The following is a 19,617-nucleotide window of genomic DNA, read 5'->3' as shown; positions in this document are numbered from 1 at the left end:
CCCAGAAAAGTCTAGACATCAGCTCTCACCCAAGCCCTAGATGATCTAACTCAATTACGGTATTTATCAGTCACCAGCTCCCTGCCAAGCCCTGGGGAAGAAGAACCGGATCAGACACTTCCTCTTCTGTCCCAAGATTCACTTTCTAAGAGACCGATGAGGAAACGGAGGCACAGAGAGGTTAAGCAACCAGCCCAGGCCACCACAGCAGAATCTCACCCGAGGGTGAGTTACTGGGTATGTTTCTGGAGTTAGACAGGAGAGGAAAAATCAAGCTCGTCATCTGAGTGAGGAAGTGACTGGTATGGGCCCGGAAATCCAATCGTTGGCCAGGTATTGACCTACTGTGCAAGGATTTTCCCAAAGGATCTCACTTTGCTCATTATCTTTTCTTCTCCTCTGCAGAGTAGGGAGGGGATGGAGACACCTAAAACTATTCCATTACGAAACAACCAAGGAGCAGGTTTAAAACAACAGCTGCAGCAGCCACAATTCCTCTCAGATCCAGTTCCTTAAGAGCTTAAGATTAGGGGTACGGCTTCATCTTGGCTTCCCGCCATTTCCAGTTCAGCCTAGTGGAAAAAGCCCGCGCCTGGGGGTCAGAGGACTTGGGTACCAATCCCAGCTCCACCACCGGTCTATGAGACCGTGGACAAGTCACTTAACCTCTCTATGTCGCCATTATTTCATCTGTAAAATGGGGATTAAGACTGTGAGCCCTACTTGGGATAGGCTCTGTGTCCAACCTGATTATTTTATATCTACTCCAGTGCTTTGCACAGGGCCTAGTACATAGTGCTTGACAAATGCCATTCAAAACAAAACAAAAAAATTCCTTATGCAGCAACAAAAGCCCAAGGAGAATGGGATGCTGCAGGGGTGGGGCGGATGCACTGAACTGTAGACTATTTACACTGTAAGTGCTTTGTGGGCAGAGAACATATCAACCAACTTTGTTATATTGTACTCTCCCAAGTGCTTAGTATAGTGCTCTGCTCTATATAGTGCACTAAGCATTCAATAAATACCATTGATTAATAGATTTGGGACAATGTTTGAATTATAACTCAAGGCCCCCAGAACTCAACTGTGCCTGCTTGTTCCTCCAGAACCCAGGGAGACAGAGCTCACATCTCAACACAGCCATGACCATGCTCATACCAAAGAATGGGCTTCTTCTGTATATTACTGTGGTATTTGTTAAGCGCTTAAGTGCCAAACACTGTACAAAGTGCTGGGATAGATATAAGATCACCAGGTCCCACACAGGGCTCACATTGTAAGTTGGAGGGAGAACAGGTATTGAATTCCCATTTTACAGATGAGGGAACTGAGGCCCAAAGAAGTTAAGTGAATTGCCCGAGGTCACAGAGCAGATAAGTGGCAGAGATGGGAATGGAAACCAGGTGCTCTACCAGGCCTGTGCTCTTTCCACTAGGCCACACTGCTCCTCTTTATGCCCAAGGCCCTGGCCAAAGGGTTTCCAAGCATCTTCAGACCAGCACTAACTCTTCCTCCTAGACTTGAGACTCCAGCAATTATTTGCCCAAGTTGGGGAGTCTTAAATTTGTGTCCTAGGAGGATGGAAAACAAGATGGCAGGGGGCAAGAACTTACTTCTTGGAGTTGCTTTTTTAAAGTGGCCAATCAATAGTCTTTACTGAGTGCCTACAGCAGGCAGCGCACTGTACCAAGCGCTTGGGAGAGTCCAAAAGATGAAGAATAAATAATTGCTGCCTACTAGGAGTTCACAGTTTAATGGGGGGAAATGGACAATTAATAATTGCCGGATATTAGGACATCAGGCTTAGGTAGAAGGATATGAAATGAAGTTGTGGTTTTATATCATAGCCCCTGGCCATATACAGTCTTTGCTTAGATTACTAAATGACCAACGCAAATTTTGCAGGCAGGCACGCTCTCTCTCTCCCTCTATGCCAGTGGTCTGATTTCTTCAGGCCTTGGCCCTGGGCTAAATTGCCTTTGCTGGGGAGTTCAATAGTAATAATAATAATAATAATAATAATAATAATAATGGTATTTTTAAGTAATACCCACTGCTCATGTATTGCATCTACCAGGAAGGAAAGTGGGGGTGTAGAGAGTAAGGGGACAGAGTCATAGAGAGTGAGACACTTGGAAACACTGAGTAAACCTGATTCTCAGAGCATCTATCAAAGAGTGACTGCAACTGGGGCAGGGATTCAGCTCAGGAAGAAAGAACTTTTAAAATGGGCTCGGAAAAATAAGAAGATGGAAATAGCTGAGATGGGTTAGAACAAAGCGATCCGAGATCCCAGGACCCGAGCTTTCTCATCTGGTGGAAAGTGCCACCCTGGCTAGTGGCTCCCTCATCCCTGTTAGGGATCACGTAAAACGAAACACAGCCTCGCCCTGCTTGGTCACGAAACAGGACTGTGTGTTTTCGCAGCTTAGACGTGGGTTCACCTTCCTTTTGCTCAACCTCTCCCCGTCACAAAAGGAGAAAAGCTTCAGAAAAAAAAAAGCAGTACAAAAATGCCTTTCATTTCTTTTGATTGTTACCTAGTGGCCACGCAGCAAAAGATAGGCTCTATTAGGAAGCGAGCGCCTATACTGATAATGACTCAGCGGCAGACATTTGCTCAGCCGATGAAACCTAACCAACAAAGCATCAGTAGAAAGCATTTTTCCCCTCCCCAAACCACCCAGTTAAAAGAAACATACAGCTTTCAACTGGACTGTGGCTTCCAGGCTGTATAAGCTAGAAGACTCGGGGTGGGGGCCTGGGGCCCAGGTATAGGAAGAAGAGCGGAAATCAACCACACACTGAGTTTTGACAGTGTTTTGCGGGTGACTTTGACATGCTGTGCTTGGAGGATTGGGACTGATGCCTGGTCTTCAGAGCAGCAGCATCACTCTGTCTTCTCCAGCCACCCGTTGCTCTTCAAACCCAAAGGCATGTTTGTGCCTGGAAGGGCGCCGGGTGGCCTTCAGGAATCCTGTCCTGCTGCTGTGCAATCATCACTCCCGGGTTTCGGGCTGGAGGAAAACCCCTGCAAGTAGAACTAGCCAAGACCCCAATATCACCCCCAAAACCCACTCCTCTGCTCATTGTCCTCAGGCCTCTAACTCTGCTATTGGAACATGTCAGACCCAGAGTTGTTCAGTACCTTCCAAACCTTTGTTTCAGAAAGCTTTGTCAGTATCAGGCAATCAATCAATAGTATTTATTCATTCAATGGTATTTGAGGGCTTACTCTGTGCACAGCATTGCATTAAGTGCTTGAGAAAGTACAACAATAAACAGTGACATTCCCTACCCACAATGAGCTTATTGAGCACTTAACATGAGCAGAGCACTGTACTAAGTGCTTTGAGAAAGTACGATACAACTGTTGGTAGACACCATCCCTGCCCAAAAGGAGCTTCCAGTCTACAAGGGGAAATAGATATAGGAATAGGAGAAATAGTAGAGTATAAGAATATTTACATAAATATTGTGGGGCTTGGGTGAGTATCAAAATTCTTAAGGGGTAAAGAGCCAGGTGTACAGTCAACACAGAGAGGAGGGCAGATATGGGAAGTAAAGGGCTTAGTCGGGGATGACGTCTTGGAGGATATGTGATTTTAGGAGGGTTTTGAAGGCAAGGACAGTAGTGAGTGAACTGTAGGATATGAAGGGGAGGGAGTTCCAGGCCTGAGCCTTGAGGGTCTTCCACAGTTACAGGGGATAAGATCTGTTTTAAGTCCCACGTTGGACAAACACTGTTTCCAGTTTCATAACCTTCTATTTACCCCAGTGTTTAATATATATGACCTAATTTTAATTGGGACAGTCACATGGCCCTCAACTGGGAAACCTGAGTATCAAGATGTTCAGAAAAGTGGCCTCATCATGATTTACTCTTCAGAGGCACACTGTACAAAAACATTCAGAAGGCATTATCCCCACCCTGCTGGCACTATATGCTTGGGGGCTCAAAGATAACAGTAAACCTGAAGCTCAAGGCACAGGTGATTTGTAGAACGCAAAGAGATGGAAAGGGAGAAGCTTCAAAGCCGAGGGAGAATACATCGTATCCTATTGGAACCCACTGACATGGGGTGATACTGCCTTGGTCCCAGTTAAGAACAACTGAGCGAGAGATCCCAGTCATCTGAGAAGCAGAAGAAGCCAGAGAAGCAGTGTGGCTCAGTGGAAAGAGCCTGGGCTTTGGAGTCAGAGGTCATGGGTTCAAATCCCAGGTCTGCCAATAGTCACTTGGGTGACTTTGGGCAAGTCACTTAACTTCTCTGGGCCTCAGTTGCCTCAACTGTAAAATGGGGATTAATACTATGAACCCCCCATGGGACAACCTGATCACCTTGTAACCTACCCAGCGCTTAGAACAGTGCTTTGCACATAGTAAGCGCTTAATAAATGCCATCATCATTATTATTATTATTATGTGTAACCTACAATCTATCCTTCGCGTGAACCAAGTCCTAACTGCCACTGATGCACTTGCCACTCAGAGCGCCTGCAATTGTTTCCATCGCCTATTGGTCTCCTGATCTCCCAGAAGCCACAGGTCCAGGGGCAACAACAGCAGCCTCTCACCATCTCCCCCGAAACCGGGCCGTGTGTGGTTTGTGGTTTGAGGATCAACAGTCAGCAGCTCTCTGCCACATCAGAGAAGTAGCATGGCCTAGCGGACACTGCACGGGCCTGCCATTTGTCTGATGTGTGACTTCGGCCAAGTCACTTCTTTGGGTCTCATTTACCTCATCTGTAAAACGGGGATGAAAAATGTGAGCCCAATGTGGGACACAGAGTGGGTCCAACCTGATTAGCTTGTATATACCCCAGTGCTTAGTACAATTTCTGATATAGAGTAAGCGCTTAACAAATACTATTTAAAAAAAAAAAGCATCAGAGCCCAGGCTTCCTTTTGTCCCACAGACATCTGTTTTGTCCTCTTGTCAGGGATTGGCACCAGTTTGTTTCAATAATGCATCTGCTTGGGTATCCCACTATTAAACAATTGTGTTTATTGAGCACTTACTATGTGCAGAGCACTGCACTAAGTGCTTGGGATGGCATACTATAACAGAAGGTGTGGACACGTTCCCGGCACACAATGGGCTTACATTTAAGCTCATTCTCCTCACACTGCCGGCCCAGGGAAGTCACGCTGCGAAAAGCACCAACTGGATGCCCGGGGAATTCCAAGATTCCAAGATTCCAAGGGATTGTCGGTGCTCCCGCTTAGACCTGTGATGGGATTGGCCTCTAGAGGCCGCTGACTTGCCTTCTAATATAGGTCCAGGTCTCTGCCATAAAAAAATAAAAATCATACATCATACACCGCAATGGGTTTGGAGACCTTCAGTTTGGTCTAACAAATCCCGAACACAAACACACAAACAAGAGAGAGACAGAGAGAACCACAACCAAAAGAGCTGGGGGCACGGGGAGGAAGTTAAGGCTTTCTGAGGTGATGGAAAGTTTGCAACCAGAGGTGAGTTGGGCTTAACTACAAGTAGCTCAGGAATTTAAAAAAAAAGCCACCATCATGCTCCACCTCGCACATGCAGTAGCCAACACTCTACCTCAGTAATAACTAGGTCAAAAGGGACGCCGCCTCAGTAGGTGGCAGGTGTGAAGCAGAGCAGGGCCTGGCTCCAATTTTTTGTTTCCAAGCACTGCCTGGCAGGAGCTGTATTGGTCCGGCAGCCAAAGCTGCCCTGAATGCTCTGAAGAAAAATCCAAGTTGACATGAAAGAGAAAAAGAAAGAAAAATCACTTTATTTTCTGCCAGCCAATGAGAATGAGGCAACAGACTGTGAGCCCACCTTTTAGACTGTGAGCCCACTGTTGGGTAGGGACTGTCTCTATATGTTGCCAATTTGTACTTCCCAAGCGCTTAGTACAGTGCTCTGCACATAGTAAGCACTCAATAAATACGATTGATGATGAACTCATTTGTTTTGTTGTCTGTCTCCCCCTTCTAGACTGTGAGCCCGTTATTGGGTAGGGACCGTCTCTACATGTTGCCAACTTGTACTTCCCAAGTGCTTAGTACAGTGCTCTGCACACGGTAAGCGCTCAATAAATACGATTGAATGAGTGAATGAACTCAACTGGGCAGTGTAGGCAGACTCCCTACCTTGGATCTCTGCCGGGAGGTGAGAGGGACGGAGGAAAGGAATGGACTCTTCCCTCCACCTCCATGGGGCAGAGCCAGTGGCCCACCCCAAACTCCACTCTCCTGCTTCAGGGTCTCACTAGGAGAGAGGCCAAGCCGGACTTTGCCTGGGGCAGGTAGGATGAAGAACCAGTCTCCCAGAGCAGGTAAGTAAAGGCCAGGCAAAGACAAAGTAAGTGGATGAGGAGCAACATAGCCTAGGGGAAAGAGCGCAGGCCTGGGAAGGTTCTAAGCCACAGCACCTGTATATATGTATATATGTTTGTACATATTTATTACTCTATTTATTTCTTTATTTTACTTGTACATATCTATTCTATTTATTTTATTTTGTTAGTATGTTTGGTTTTGTTCTCTGTCTCCCCCTTTTAGACTGTGAGCCCAATGTTGGGTAGGGACTGTCTCTATATGTTGCCAATTTGTACTTCCCAAGCGCTTAGTACAGTGCTCTGCACATAGTAAGCGCTCAATACGATTGATGATGATGATGATAAGCCAGGCTCTGCCGGTTGCCTGATGTGTAACCTTGGGCAAAGTCACTTAACTTCTCTATGCCTGACTTTCCTCATTTGTAAAATGGAGGTTCAATGCCTTTTTCCCCCCCCCTTCTTAGACTGTGAGCCACCATTAACTTTTATCTGCCCCACAGCTTGACACCTAGTAAGTGCTTACCAAATTCCATAATAATAGTGGTAATCAAAAATGGATATCTCTTATATACCTAATAATCATTCTCGATCTTTTTCCAAATGAAGACTAGGGGAAAGGGTGCTGCAGCTTTGGGGAAGAGTAGGGAGACCTGCCACCTACTTGAATCACTGAAGGAAAAACCCAACCACCACAAGGAACACATAGAAGAGATTAAAAGGTTCTTCTCATAAAATATCCTTTTCTTTCAGTGTCTGGCCCTTCACATTGCCAGTTCTCTGCTACTCATCATTTATAACTCTCTGATTAGCCTGAATGATGTCACAATTACCAAAGACAAAAACAAAGATTAAGAATGGCCTGACTTGATTGGATCATGGTGATGAATGGGTTTGGAAGCCGGAGGTACAAATTCTGGAGTCAAGTGGTGCTTTTGTGATCCCCAAACAGGAGACACCATACCCAAACTCAGGATCCAACAAATCAGTCTAGGGAAAAGGCAGCTGGAGAGTTGAACTGCTCCCAGATAGCAGGGGGACTAAATCTTAAAGGGGACCCACAGAACATCGCAAAATTCTTCAAAAGAACAAGGAGGGTGCCGCCTTAATTTCTGGTAGCAGAACCCAAGAATTTCAGGTTTTACAATAAATGTCTTGGTTGGAAAGCTCTTAAACAGTGCTATTAAATAACGCTCTTACAGCCATTGAACAGTGATCTCACTGAAGATTCAAATTCCATGTAAGGAAAAGAAGCTTGTAACAACTGAAGATTAAAGGTGCAATTTTGGAAATATAATCAATCAATGGTACTTATTGAGCATTTACAGTTTGCAGAGCACCGTACTAAGTGTTCGGGAAAATACAACAGAGTTAGTAGACACGCAACCAGTCCAAAAGGACCTACAGCCTAGAGGAAGAGACAGATGTTAAAATAAATTACAGATACGGAAAATGACAGAGTGCAAGGTTATGTACATATGTGCTGTGGGACTGAATCAAGTGATTCAGGGGAACAGATCTGAGTGCATAGCCAAACCAGAGGGCAGATAGGGGAAATAAGAGGTTAGTCAGGGAAGGCTTCTTGGAGATGTGATTTTTTAGGAGGGTTTTGAAGGTGGGGAGAGAGGAAGTACTGGATATAAAGGGGGAGGGAGTTCCAAGCCAGAGGGAAGAAGGGGTCAGTGGTAAAATAGATGAGATCAAGTAGTTGTGAGTAGGTTGGTGTTAGAAGTGAAGCTTGCTAGCTGGATTGTATTAGGAAATCGGTGAGTTACAGTGGGAGGGAAAGAGCTGAGTGAGTGCCTTGAAGCCAATGGTAAGAAGTTTCTGTTTAAAATGGAGGTGGATGGGCAATCACTGGAGGTTTTTAAGGAGTGGAGAGCTATGGACAATGTTTCTTTTGAAAAATTATCTGCCAGCAGAATTAAGTTTAGCCCCGGGAGGAAAGAGGCAGGGAGGTCAGCAAGGAAGGTGATACAGTAGTTAGGGAGGGATATAGTTGTTTGGATCAGCGTGATAGTAGTTTGGATCGAGAGGAAAGGGTGGATTACTTCATCAGTGATGAAAATCAAACCAGCCTGGCCTACTGGAAAAAGCACAGGTCTGGGAGTTAGAGGACCTGGGTTCTAAGCCCGATTCTGCCAGTTGCTTTCATTCATTCAGTCGTATTTATTGAGTGCTTACTGTGTGCAAGGCACTATACTAAGCGCTTGGGAAAGTACAACAATAAACATATTCCCTCTGTGAGGATCTTTGAAATGCACCTCCGGCTCATGCTTCCTTTTCAAGTGAGAATGTATTTCCCCCCAGATCCAGGGAAACCACAGAGAACTTCAGCAGCACCCAATGCTAATTTTTGTCTTCTGATCGATCTGGAAGGCAACAAGTCCCAGTGGCAAGAGCAAAGGCTTGAAAGTCAGAGGTTATGAGTTCTAATTCTGGCTCCACCACTTGTCTGTTTGTGTGACCTTGGGCTAGCCACTTCATTTCTCTGTGCCTCAGTTCCCTCATCTGTAAAATGGGGATTGAGACTTTGACCAACCTGACTGCCTTGTATCTACCCCAGCGCTTAGAACAGGGCTTGGTACATTGTAAGCACCTAAATACCATAACTGGTAGTTGCCTGCTGTGTGATGTCAAGCAAGTCACCTAACTTCTCTGTGTCTCAGTTTTCTCATCTCTAAAATGGTGATTCCATGCCTTATTTTATGGTATGTTAAGCACTTCCTATGTGCCAGGCATAAGCTCTGGGGTAGATACAAGCTTATCAGGATCAACACAATCCATGTCCCACATGGGGCTCTCAATGTTAATCCCCATTTTAAAGATGAGGTAACTGAAGCACGTAGAAATGACTTGCCTAAGGTCACACAGCAGACAAAAGGCAAATGGAGCAGGGATTAGAACCCAGATCCTGACTCTCAAGTCCATGCTCTTTCCATTAAACCATGCTGCTTACTGCTTCCCTGTTATGTTTCCAGGCATGGCTCAGTGAAAAGAGCCAGGGCTTGGGAGTCAGAGGTCATGGGTTCTAATTCCGGCTCTGCCAATTGTCAGCTGTGTGACTTTGGGCAAGTCACTGAACTTCTCTGTGCCTCAGTTCCCTCATCTGTAAAATGAGGATTAAGACTGCGAGCCCCACGTGGGACAACCTGATGACCTCGTATCCCCCCCAGTGCTTAGAACAGTGCTCTGCACATAGTAAGCGCTTAACAAATACCATCATTATTATAATAATAATGGTACTTGTTAAGAGCTTACTATAGACCAAGCACTGTGATAAGCACTAGAATAGATACAAGACAGGCATAGTCCCTGACCCACGTGGAGCTCACAGCCTAAAGGAGAACAGGTATTTCACCCCTATTTTACAGATGAGCAAACTGAGGCCTGGAGAAGTTAAGACTTGCACAAAGTCCCACAGCAGACAAGCAACAGAGTCAGGATTAGAACCCAGGTCCTGGGACTCTTAGTCCCGGGTGCTACACTGCTTCTGTTAAATCATTATCAGCACTAGGCCAGGACCTCATTCACTTTCAGCACTCACATAAATCGAACTCATATTTCCACTCCAGAAATTCTCTGCCATCCCATTATTCACTCCAGTCTCCTGTCCGCCTTCAAGCCATCAGTGCACCTCCACAGCTGAAACCAGACAGCTGCATCTGGGTTGAAGTGGTCATACAAAGCCTTAAAGCAATACTTTTTTCCTAGCATCTGTTTCACACAACCACCCTGGAATTTCCCCTCTTCCAGTACCACCCAGGAAAGGCTAACCTTTAGGAGGGGAAAGCTTATCATCGACACATCCATGCCCTGTATTTGGCATGCACGGAGTACATGAGGAAGATCGAATGTGTGTGTGTTTGTGTGTAGTACATATCTTGAAAGGCCTTTTTAGAGATCTAACCCAGAGTGACCCCTGTTCACCATACTTTGAAGCAGCCTTTGGGTGAGGAAGCTACTCGAAGAGTGGGCTCAGTTCCCAGTAGAGTGAGTCATCTTGGCCTACTGGATGGAGAGAGCTCCGGCCTAGGAGTCAAAACCTGCCACCCTCATTTCCTTGTCTTGTGACTGCCTCCCTGTGTGACCAATGGTAAACCACTGAAGCTCTCCAGGCTTCCAGTCCCTGTCCTCTAGAAACCAGGCCACATGCCAAGGCAGCAGAAATGAAAATGGTTCCTTCAGCAAGGTTAGCCTCTAAGAAGGAAGAGACAAGCCTACCCACTCGCAAGGGACTTTTGATCACTTGTGGGCTTTGGGCCATCCCTCATGAAAACAAGGTCAGAGGTTTTTGCCTGCCTGGGCAGACTCTTCCCAGATGCTAGAAGAGACTGCAAGGCTCGAGGATCTCTGGGGGTCATAGGCTTCCTCGGTGAGGAAGCAGAATGGCGTAGTGCCACGTGGGACAACCTGATCACCTTGTATCCCCCCCACCCAGTGCTTAGAACAGTGCTTTGCACATAGTAAGCGCTTAGCAAATGCCATAATAATAATAATAATAGTGCAAAGAGCATCTGAGTCAGGAAACATGAATTCTATTCCCAGTTCTGCCTCTAGCCTATGTGACTTTGGACAAGTCACATAACTCCTCTCTGCCTCCTTTTCCTGTTTTCCCGCCTCATTATGCTGTGAATTCCATATGGGACAGGGACTGTGTCCAATCTGACTGTATTTTATCGAGTGCAGTACTTGATATATATTAAGTGCTTAAAAATGTCATAATTATGATTACAGCCTTATTTGAGCATTTGTCCAAGGGCTTATGGGTACCTGGATTTTTTTTTATGGGGGGGGAAAGAAAAGCAGAGGTTGGGGGCTCAGAAAGGGTGGAGGAGGAGACAGGAGAGGTTGGAAATGTGTGCCTACTGCCAATAGCCAAGTTCTACCAGGCCCTTGCCACTGGCCACCCTAGTTCCCCCCACCCCGGTATCGAGCAGGAGAACTTTAAGCCGAGACCTTGCTCCTGCCCACCCTCTTCTACTAGAAATGCCTTCTCTCCAGGACTGTCTGGTGATCTAGCATCTTGCGATTCCAGCCAGCCTGCTAGGCAGATTCGCTAATACCCTGTAACACTCCCATATAAAGCAAGAAACTTAGCTAATTGTGGACCTCTCACTTCAGGTCCACAATCCCTACTTAGCTAATGTGAGCATCCTCTCACTTCAGGTCCACAATCCCTGGGCTCATCCTCTGCTAACACAAGACAACATCTGGCCCACAATGCTGGGACAGGCAGCCAATGAACCTATAGCTGCAGTGAATATGGGGTAAAACACTGGCCATTTATTTGCCCGGTTCCATACGAGACAGTCTGGTTTTAGGCTGATTTGTCTCCTGGCTGGTGTTCTGGGGTGGGGGTGCGGGGATGTCAGCAGAGGGATGTCTGGTATTTTGAGTGCCATTGGGGATCACTCCCAAATGCCAGTTTTATGGCTATGTTGGGAAAAAAACTGCAATCCCAGCATTGAATTCCTTCATTGTAGTTATCCAATTAAGACAGACTACATCTTGAAGCTTTCCCTTCCCGGCACTCACATTCTTTAATCCTGAATGCCCTTCTGTTTTGAAGGTGGTCTTCAGCAAATACTGCAATTCCAGCGACATCATGGCTCTCTTCTGCATCGCGACTGGGTTACCTCGGTAAGTTCCTGACTCACCCTGATTACAAGTGGCAGTCCTTTAGCCTTCGCTTAAAACCCGGGGAAAGGGATTGGGACAAATGTGAAAGAGAAAGAGGATAATCTAGTGAGAATCATCTCCTACCACATAAGGGTTTTTTTTTGTGTGTGTGTTTTTTCTTTCGGGGGGTGGGGTGGGGAGACTCCCATCCTTTCACATTTAACGGACCACAACTCTTCCCATCTCAAAGCCTTATTAAAAGCATATCTCCTCCAGAAAGCCTTCTTGACTAATTTCTCATCTCCCCATCCTATTTTCCCTCCCTTCTGAGCACCTATGCACTTGAGTACATATATGAGTTTCCTCTTCTGTAAAATGGGGATTAAGATTATAAACCCCATGTGGGACAGGGACTGTGTCCAATCTGATTAGCTTGGATCTACTCCATTGCTTAGTACAGTGCCTGGCATATAGTAAGCATTTAACAAATATCACAATTATCATCATCATCCCACAAATGCACTTAATATTCAGTTGCTTCCCCTATCTACAATTAATTTCAACGTCTGTCTCCCCTGTTAGCTCCTTGAGGGCAGGGGTCATGTCTTCATTTTTAGATTGTAAGTCTCCCGAGGGACAGGGACCTTGCCTAGTTCCCACCTGTATATTCTTTCCCAATGCTTAGTACAGAGTCCTGCATACAGCAAGTGTTTAATAAACTTACTATTGCTCTAGCACTCTCCCAAGCACTTGACAATAGTGTTTTACACAGGGTAAGCATTCGATCAATCCCATTGATTGTGTCAACCTATAACCAAATAGGACTAGAATAAAAGTAACCAACCTAAAGACTGTGGAGGTGGAGTGGCTGGCTAGGAATAAAAACACTCAACTTTCCAAGAGTCCCGGCCCTTGGTCGCCAAATGCTTACTACAATAACTAAGAAGAAGAATAGCCCAAAAAAATCTGGTTGTCAGACTGTAGAAACGAATGCTAGGCTCAGAGCCTCCTCCTATCATGGACACCTCCCGAATAAAGCCAGGTAACCACTTCTAGCCTTTTACATGCTGAAAGATTTTCCAAACCAATTGAAATTTTGGCAAGTACCAGGTTTTATTTTCAGGAAGCAGACTACCTTGCCAGCTTTCATGAGTTTGTTTTTCTGGTGAAATCAACAGAAAACAGTTTCTACAAAGAAGTGTGTGTTGCAATTGTCACAGAAAAACAGACATTAACATCCAGAACAACAGTTTAGGAGGCAAAACATTTCAGCTGCCATGTCCACAGCCTATTATTCAACCTGTACCTCCTTGGGGTTTCACTTTCGTCAGGAGGCAGTCCATATTAAAGGGTCTATGGGCTACAAAAGTTTGCAAAAATATAAACTCAGTTAAGACACCACCTGTATCAAACCACTTTCTAGGCAGAAATCTTTGAAAATGCTTTGCCCCTTTCTGCAATTCTTGCCTTGCTGAGGCATGTGCAGCTGTTCCTTTAAGAAGAGGTAGCTACCTATACAGCAGGGTTAGAAGGCAGAACCTCAGAGCTCCCCTCCAATTTTGTAGCCCTCAACCTGCTTTATTTACAACACATGAACAGAAATGTTGGGTCCAGGCAATCCTACCCTACAAATAATGAACGAGATGTTCTACAAATGCAGATAACCACCCACAAATCAATGTTATCTACTGAGTGCTTACTGCATGCAGAGTTCTGAAGTTGACAGATCTGATCCCTGCCCATTGGGAGCTTATAGTCTACAGGCTCTACAATCTATAAGGCACTTGCAACAGAAGACAGCCGAATCCTGACCCCCTAGAGACTCCATCAGAAAAACAGTGTACAGATGTGAAGCAAACACGGCCAGGCCAAAGCCACGGGAATGCCAAACCAAGACACCTGCATTGAACACTTTCTACTGATTGATCAGCAGGAAATCTAACAAAGTCTGCATACACAGAACAAACCCCTCATTTGACAGTAGAGAGATACTTAATCTGCACTGTCAGACTCAGAAATCTCCATCAGCTCAAACTACTCACATGCAACAGCAGAGAGGAGGTTTGTTTTGACAGTGATGAGCTTTCTTTAAAGATCAATGCGGGTGCACTTAGAGACACCTGTTTCTTTTCACTCACATCTCTAATTCCCAGAGTGACACAATCATTTCACAGGGGGTGTACGAGTTTCCTTTAAAACTGTATTTATTCCCCTTCAGATATTGACTTCGAAAGACTTGAGGAAAAAGAGATGTATTGATTTATTATCTCTCAAAATATTGACCTGATTTCACCAAACAAGCTCTCTCAATATTGTCTCAATACTGACTAGTCTCTAAAGAATTTTAGACAATTATTCCTGTCATTTTCTCACTCAGGTTCACATCTTAAATGAGTCAATCAGTAATGTTTCTGTAAGAATGCCATGCTGTTGCACTGGATGTCTGTAGAATCAGAATTGCACAATTATCTATTCTTCATCTAGGGAAAGGACAGAGGGGAAATAGTAGGTCTCCTCTTGGATTCAGTGTGGCCTAATTCCTGGAACTCCCAAAACTCTTCCGTAGTTCAGTGATACTGCTTAGGATGTCATATTTCTGAGAGGTTTTTAATGTGTGCAATGCATCTTTCAGGAACACAACTATCTCGCTCTTGACCACAGATGATGCCATGGTCTCTATTGACCCAACGATGCCAGCAAATTCGGAGAGGTAATGATCATCATGCTGGGATTTCCCATGCCAAAGAGAGCTGGCTCCTCATTGCCTTCTGTTCATTTTCCCCTCCCTTTGAAACATCACTGGGGAAAAGATGGAAGCTAGAAACAGGTTAGGAGTTCCCAAAATCATTTAGGGGGAGAAGCTCTAGATGCTTGTCTTCACCCTGTTAAATTTATCCTGCCTGCCTTCTTTCCAGCCAAACAAAAAAAATTTACATTCTAACCGAAGAAAGATAGCTCAAATGTCAAGTTGAGAATAATGAAATTCTGCAAACTGCAATAACAGACTGTATTTACTTTTGAGAATTAACTACTAAGGAGGATATCTGGTAATGTCATTTGGGGTTCATCACCCCAATCTGAATTTCAGAGTAGTTTCTTATCAACACAAACACACACTCTCTCTCTCTCAGAATGTGGGCCCTGAAAGGGGAACTGGTGAGGTGGCTAAGATCTTTAGATTTTTAACTCAACCTCTTTTGCCCTCATTCCATGTGGGTCAGAGAGCTGTATTAGAACTGATGTAACAAACCTTACTCTCTTTTACAGAACCCCATACAAAGTGATACCAGTGGCCATCAGACAACTTTCAGGTAAGACACCCCAAAACACTTTTCCCATAAAATGGTTGATAGATATTTGAAACTAGCAGCATGGCCTGGTGGAAAGAGCAAGAGTCTGGGAGCCAAAAGACCTGGGTTCTAATCCCAGCTCTGCCACTTGCCTGCTGTGTGAGTTTGGGCTAGACACCTAACTTTTCTGTGCTTGTTTTCTCATCTGTAAAATAAGGGTAAAATACCTGTTCTCCTTCCGTCTGACAATAAGCCCACTGTGGGACAGGGACAGTGTCTGATCCTCTAATACTCTATCAACCCTAGTGTTTGGCATTTAGTAAACACCTCTCAAATGCCAGAATTATCATACTAACTCAAAGCATTGCAGAAGGAGGGTTAAGTGTGATAATTTTTAAAAATTGTCATATGTATTATTGGTGACCACTCTCTAAAAGTAGAAGAATCCATAAACATTAAGCATAACCATCAATCCATACCCATAGCCAATAAGAAAGTGTGGCCTAGTGGATAAAGCATGGGCCTGGGGATCAGTTCCAATCCTGGCTCTGCCATTTGTCTGTTGTGTTACCTTGGGCAAGTCACTTAGCTTCCCTGCACCTCATCTGTAAAATAAGGATTAAAGCCGTGAGCCCCATCTGTTAACACTGCATCTACCCCACCACTTAAAATGGTTCTTGGCACAAAGTAATAATAATAATGATATTTGTTAAGCACTTACTATGTGCAAAGCACTGTTCTAAGCACTGGGGAGGTTACAAGGTGATCAGGTTGTCCCAGGGGGTGCTCACAGTTTTAATCCCTATTTTACAGATGAGGTAACAGACACAGAGTTGTGATTTGCCCAAAGTCACAGAGCTGACAGTTGGCAGAGCCAGGATTTGAACCCATGACCTCTGACTCCAAAGCCATGCTCTTTCCACTGAGCCACACTGCTTCAAATGCCATCCGCATGATTATGTGGGACATGAACTGCGTCCAACCCGATTAACCTGGATCTGCCCCAGTGCTTAGAACAGTGCCTGACACATAGCACTCGACATACCATTAAAAAAAAATCAACTATACATGACAATCATAAGTTGGGACTGAAGATTAGGTGGTGTATAAACAGAATCCACACAATGCTCTACTCCCTAATAAAATGCAAAACACTAGTTTCTTAGACCTCAAAGTGGCTGTTGTATTAGACAAACATACACTTGCTTACCAAAGTGCACTGCGCACAACAACTATCACAATGCTTCAACTCAACAACACTTAAAGAGTCCTCCGGATCCCTCCCGCTGGCCTGTTACCAGCGTCTACTAAAAAACCAGAGGAGCCGACCCCAAAATGACTGTCTGAAACTGCTAACTCTTGTCCAACAGAACCAAGCCGATATGTCTTTAGGTCTTTTCTGGAAAGTAGAAACTGCATCCAGAATTTGGAGAGCCCGTGGCCCGGAGGCTGAACTGGAGACTGGTGGTGGGCGTATGGTTGGGTCAGACTGGTGCAAATTCCTAGGCTCCTAATAAACCCAGAGGGGGTCAGGAGCCAACACCAGCGCTCACGGTCCCCACTTACCCACTGACCCCAGAAGAGAGAGACTTTCATGGTTGTTTCTGTATAGCACCATCCCCAAGTAGTGGGGGGAGGTAGGGAAGCTAAAAGCAACCAGGGGAGAGGGAAAGACAAAGGTAAAAATTCACAGACCTTGCTTTTGCTCTTCCCTTCGGCCTCCAGACCTCGTGGGCAACCACGACTAATTTTAGCTGCGCCTTTGTTTCTCTGCACGGCAGCAGGACTGGTGGGTGGGTCATCTCACTGGACTTTTGTATTCAGAGATGAGCACTTTTCTGGTGCTTCTTCTTGGGGTGCTCCAGGGATACTAATAGCACAGAGGCGTCTTTCTGACCCCACCGAAAGCTGGTACAATAGAGCCCCGAGGCCCAGGTGAGAGAGCTCAGCAGGGAGCCAAGACAAACACGTGAAACTGCCAGGGACCCTGGAGGTCACAGCTGGCCTTGATTTCCTCATTCACAAGGACTCTAGCATGCGGTGAAAAGCCCTGAGGATGGAGCACCCGGATGAGCTCACAGATGCCACTCCTGATCCCTGGACTCATCATCATCATAATAATAATAATAATAGTGGTATGAAACACTTACTATGTGCCAGGCACTGTTCTAAGTGCCTAAGCAGATACAAGGTAATTGGGACGCACCCAGTCCCTGTCTCACTTGGGGCTCACAGTCTTAAATAGCCCTTTTACGGATTACGGAACTTAAACCCAGAGAAGTTAAGTGATGTGCCCAAGAGCACACAGCAGATAAGTGGTGGGGGCAGTTTTAGAACCCAGGCCCTTCTACCAGGCCTGTGTGCTTTCCACTAGGCCATGCTGCTCTCATCCTAACAGTAAGGGGGTGGCAGACGCATGTCTGTGGTATACAGTGTGTACTGTATAATAAGTACTCTGCTAAGCATTGGGGTAGCTACAATCAGCTCAGACACGAAGGGCTCACAGCCCAAGGGGTAGGCAGAACAGGCATTTAATCCCCATTTTACAGATGAAGAAACTGAGGCACTGAGCAGCTTAATTTTCTCGTTCAGTAGCACACAGCAGGCAAGTGGCAGGGCTGGGGCGGAAACACCAGTCTCCTGATTCCCGATCCTGTGCTCATACCTCTAGGTCATGCTGAAAAAATACAAAGACGATGATAAATATGACAGAAGCAGAAGGGTTTCAGGTTCCTCATGACTCGGACCAATAGTCACAGGTTCTAAAAGTTGAGGTGACCTCATGCTGCCCCTGATGGGGGTCTGGACAGGGGCTGAGGGATGAGGCAGGGATGAGTTTGCTATCTGGGCCCTGTCTCTCTGGAGGCCTTTCCCTGTCTCTGGATCCCTTCCTGACCTCCCTACAGGTCAAAAGTTCCTCTGGGTTATTTGCTCCTCTAAGGTCAACACTGGCTGGGACTCATAAATCCCTAGCTGAGGCTACGCCCTTCAGCTGGGCCAGACCAATATTGTTCCTGTTTCTCAAACAGCCCTCCCTTTCCAACTCCATAGGAAAACCCTGCTGAGAACTAATATAGCCCAACACACCACGGGGATAAAAAAGTTTGAGTTCCATCTGCCTGGGAATGGACTGGCATTCCCCAGAGGGCTGAATGACCATGGTATCATTATCTAGGACATCTCAACTATCACTAACATCTCTTCAGAAAAATCCCTATTTGCATCCCATAAAGGATCGAATTAAGGCCTGGGCCCTTCTCATCATCATCATCATCAATCGTATTTATTGAGCGCTTACTATGTGCAGAGCACTGTACTAAGCGCTTGGGAAGTACAAATTGGCAACATATAGAGACAGCCCTACCCAACAGCGGGCTCACAGTCTAAAAGGGGGAGACAGAGAACAAAACCAAACATACTAACAAAATAAAATAAATAGAATAGATATGTACAAATAAAATAAATAGAGTAATAAATATGTACAAACATATATACATATATACAGGTGCTGTGGGGAAGGGAAGGAGGTAAGATGGGGGGATGGAGAGGGGGACGAGGGGGAGAGGAAGGAAGGGGCTTAGTCTGGGAAGGCCTCCTGGAGGAGGTGAGCTCTCAGCAGGGCCTTGAAGGGAGGAAGAGAGCTAGCTTGGCAGATGGGCAGAGGGAGGGCATTCCAGGCCAATCCTCGGCCCCATTTGTCAGTCAGGGGAGACTCTGCTGGTGGTGGTGAAACTTGGGCGAGCAAATTTGGGTCGGAGATAGACACAGGCACGTCCCGTTGTCCTTCCCACCGTGAGTATGCCCAGTGTTTGTAGTTGCTGCTGTTTGCATTGCCTGTTCCGGGGGGAGAGGACAGGGACTCTGCCTCATAGGTCATAGATTGTCTGTGGAGGGATGAGCCACACCATCTGTGGCCCTGTCACGCCAGCCGGCCCGCTGTGTGACTTCCTCCTGTGCTTCTGCGGTTTCGATGTCAGAGAAGCAGCATGGCCTGGTGGATAGAGCCCAGTCCTGGGAGTCAGACCTTTGCATTTTGGTAGGATCTCTGGGTGTGATTGTGTCTCATTCTCGATGCCAGAAAGCATACTGAGAAGCAGCTTGGCCTAATATTGAGACCCCAGGCCTACGAGTCAGAAGACCTACGTCCTAATTCTAGCTCTGCCACTTGCCTGCTGTGCGACCTTGGCCAAGTCACTTAACTTCTGTGTGCCTTAGTTTCCTCATCTGTAAAACAGCAATTCGGTAGCTAGTCCCCTTCCTTCCTCTCCCCCTCATCCCCCTCTCCATCCCCCCATCTTACCTCCTTCCCTTCCCCACAGCACCTGTATATATGTATATGTTTGTACATATTTATTACTCTATTTATTTTACTTGTACATATCTATTCTAT

At 45.7% G+C, this 19,617-nt stretch overlaps 1 protein-coding gene across 3 annotated transcripts in view; it reads left to right on the top strand.

The window, feature by feature from the left end:
* PDE9A (phosphodiesterase 9A) overlaps positions 1-19,617 on the top strand; it is a 68,546-nt gene that overhangs the window by 5,365 nt on the left and 43,564 nt on the right. For 2 of the 3 annotated variants that reach the window (XM_038760413.1, XM_038760412.1), the window contains exons 2-4: positions 11,888-11,958; positions 14,570-14,647; positions 15,205-15,248. In XM_038760413.1, the coding sequence (XP_038616341.1) occupies positions 11,888-11,958; positions 14,570-14,647; positions 15,205-15,248 (193 nt within the window). Of the gene's footprint in view, positions 1-206; positions 226-11,887; positions 11,959-14,569; positions 14,648-15,204; positions 15,249-19,617 lie in introns of those variants that run through there. The other variant, XM_038760414.1, reaches the window with a different exon arrangement.

Source organism: Tachyglossus aculeatus, chromosome 18, assembly GCF_015852505.1.
Source record: "Tachyglossus aculeatus isolate mTacAcu1 chromosome 18, mTacAcu1.pri, whole genome shotgun sequence".
NCBI lineage: Eukaryota > Metazoa > Chordata > Mammalia > Monotremata > Tachyglossidae > Tachyglossus > Tachyglossus aculeatus.
Note: the sequence above shows the minus strand (reverse complement) of the source record. Positions and strands in the feature narration are given on the sequence as shown.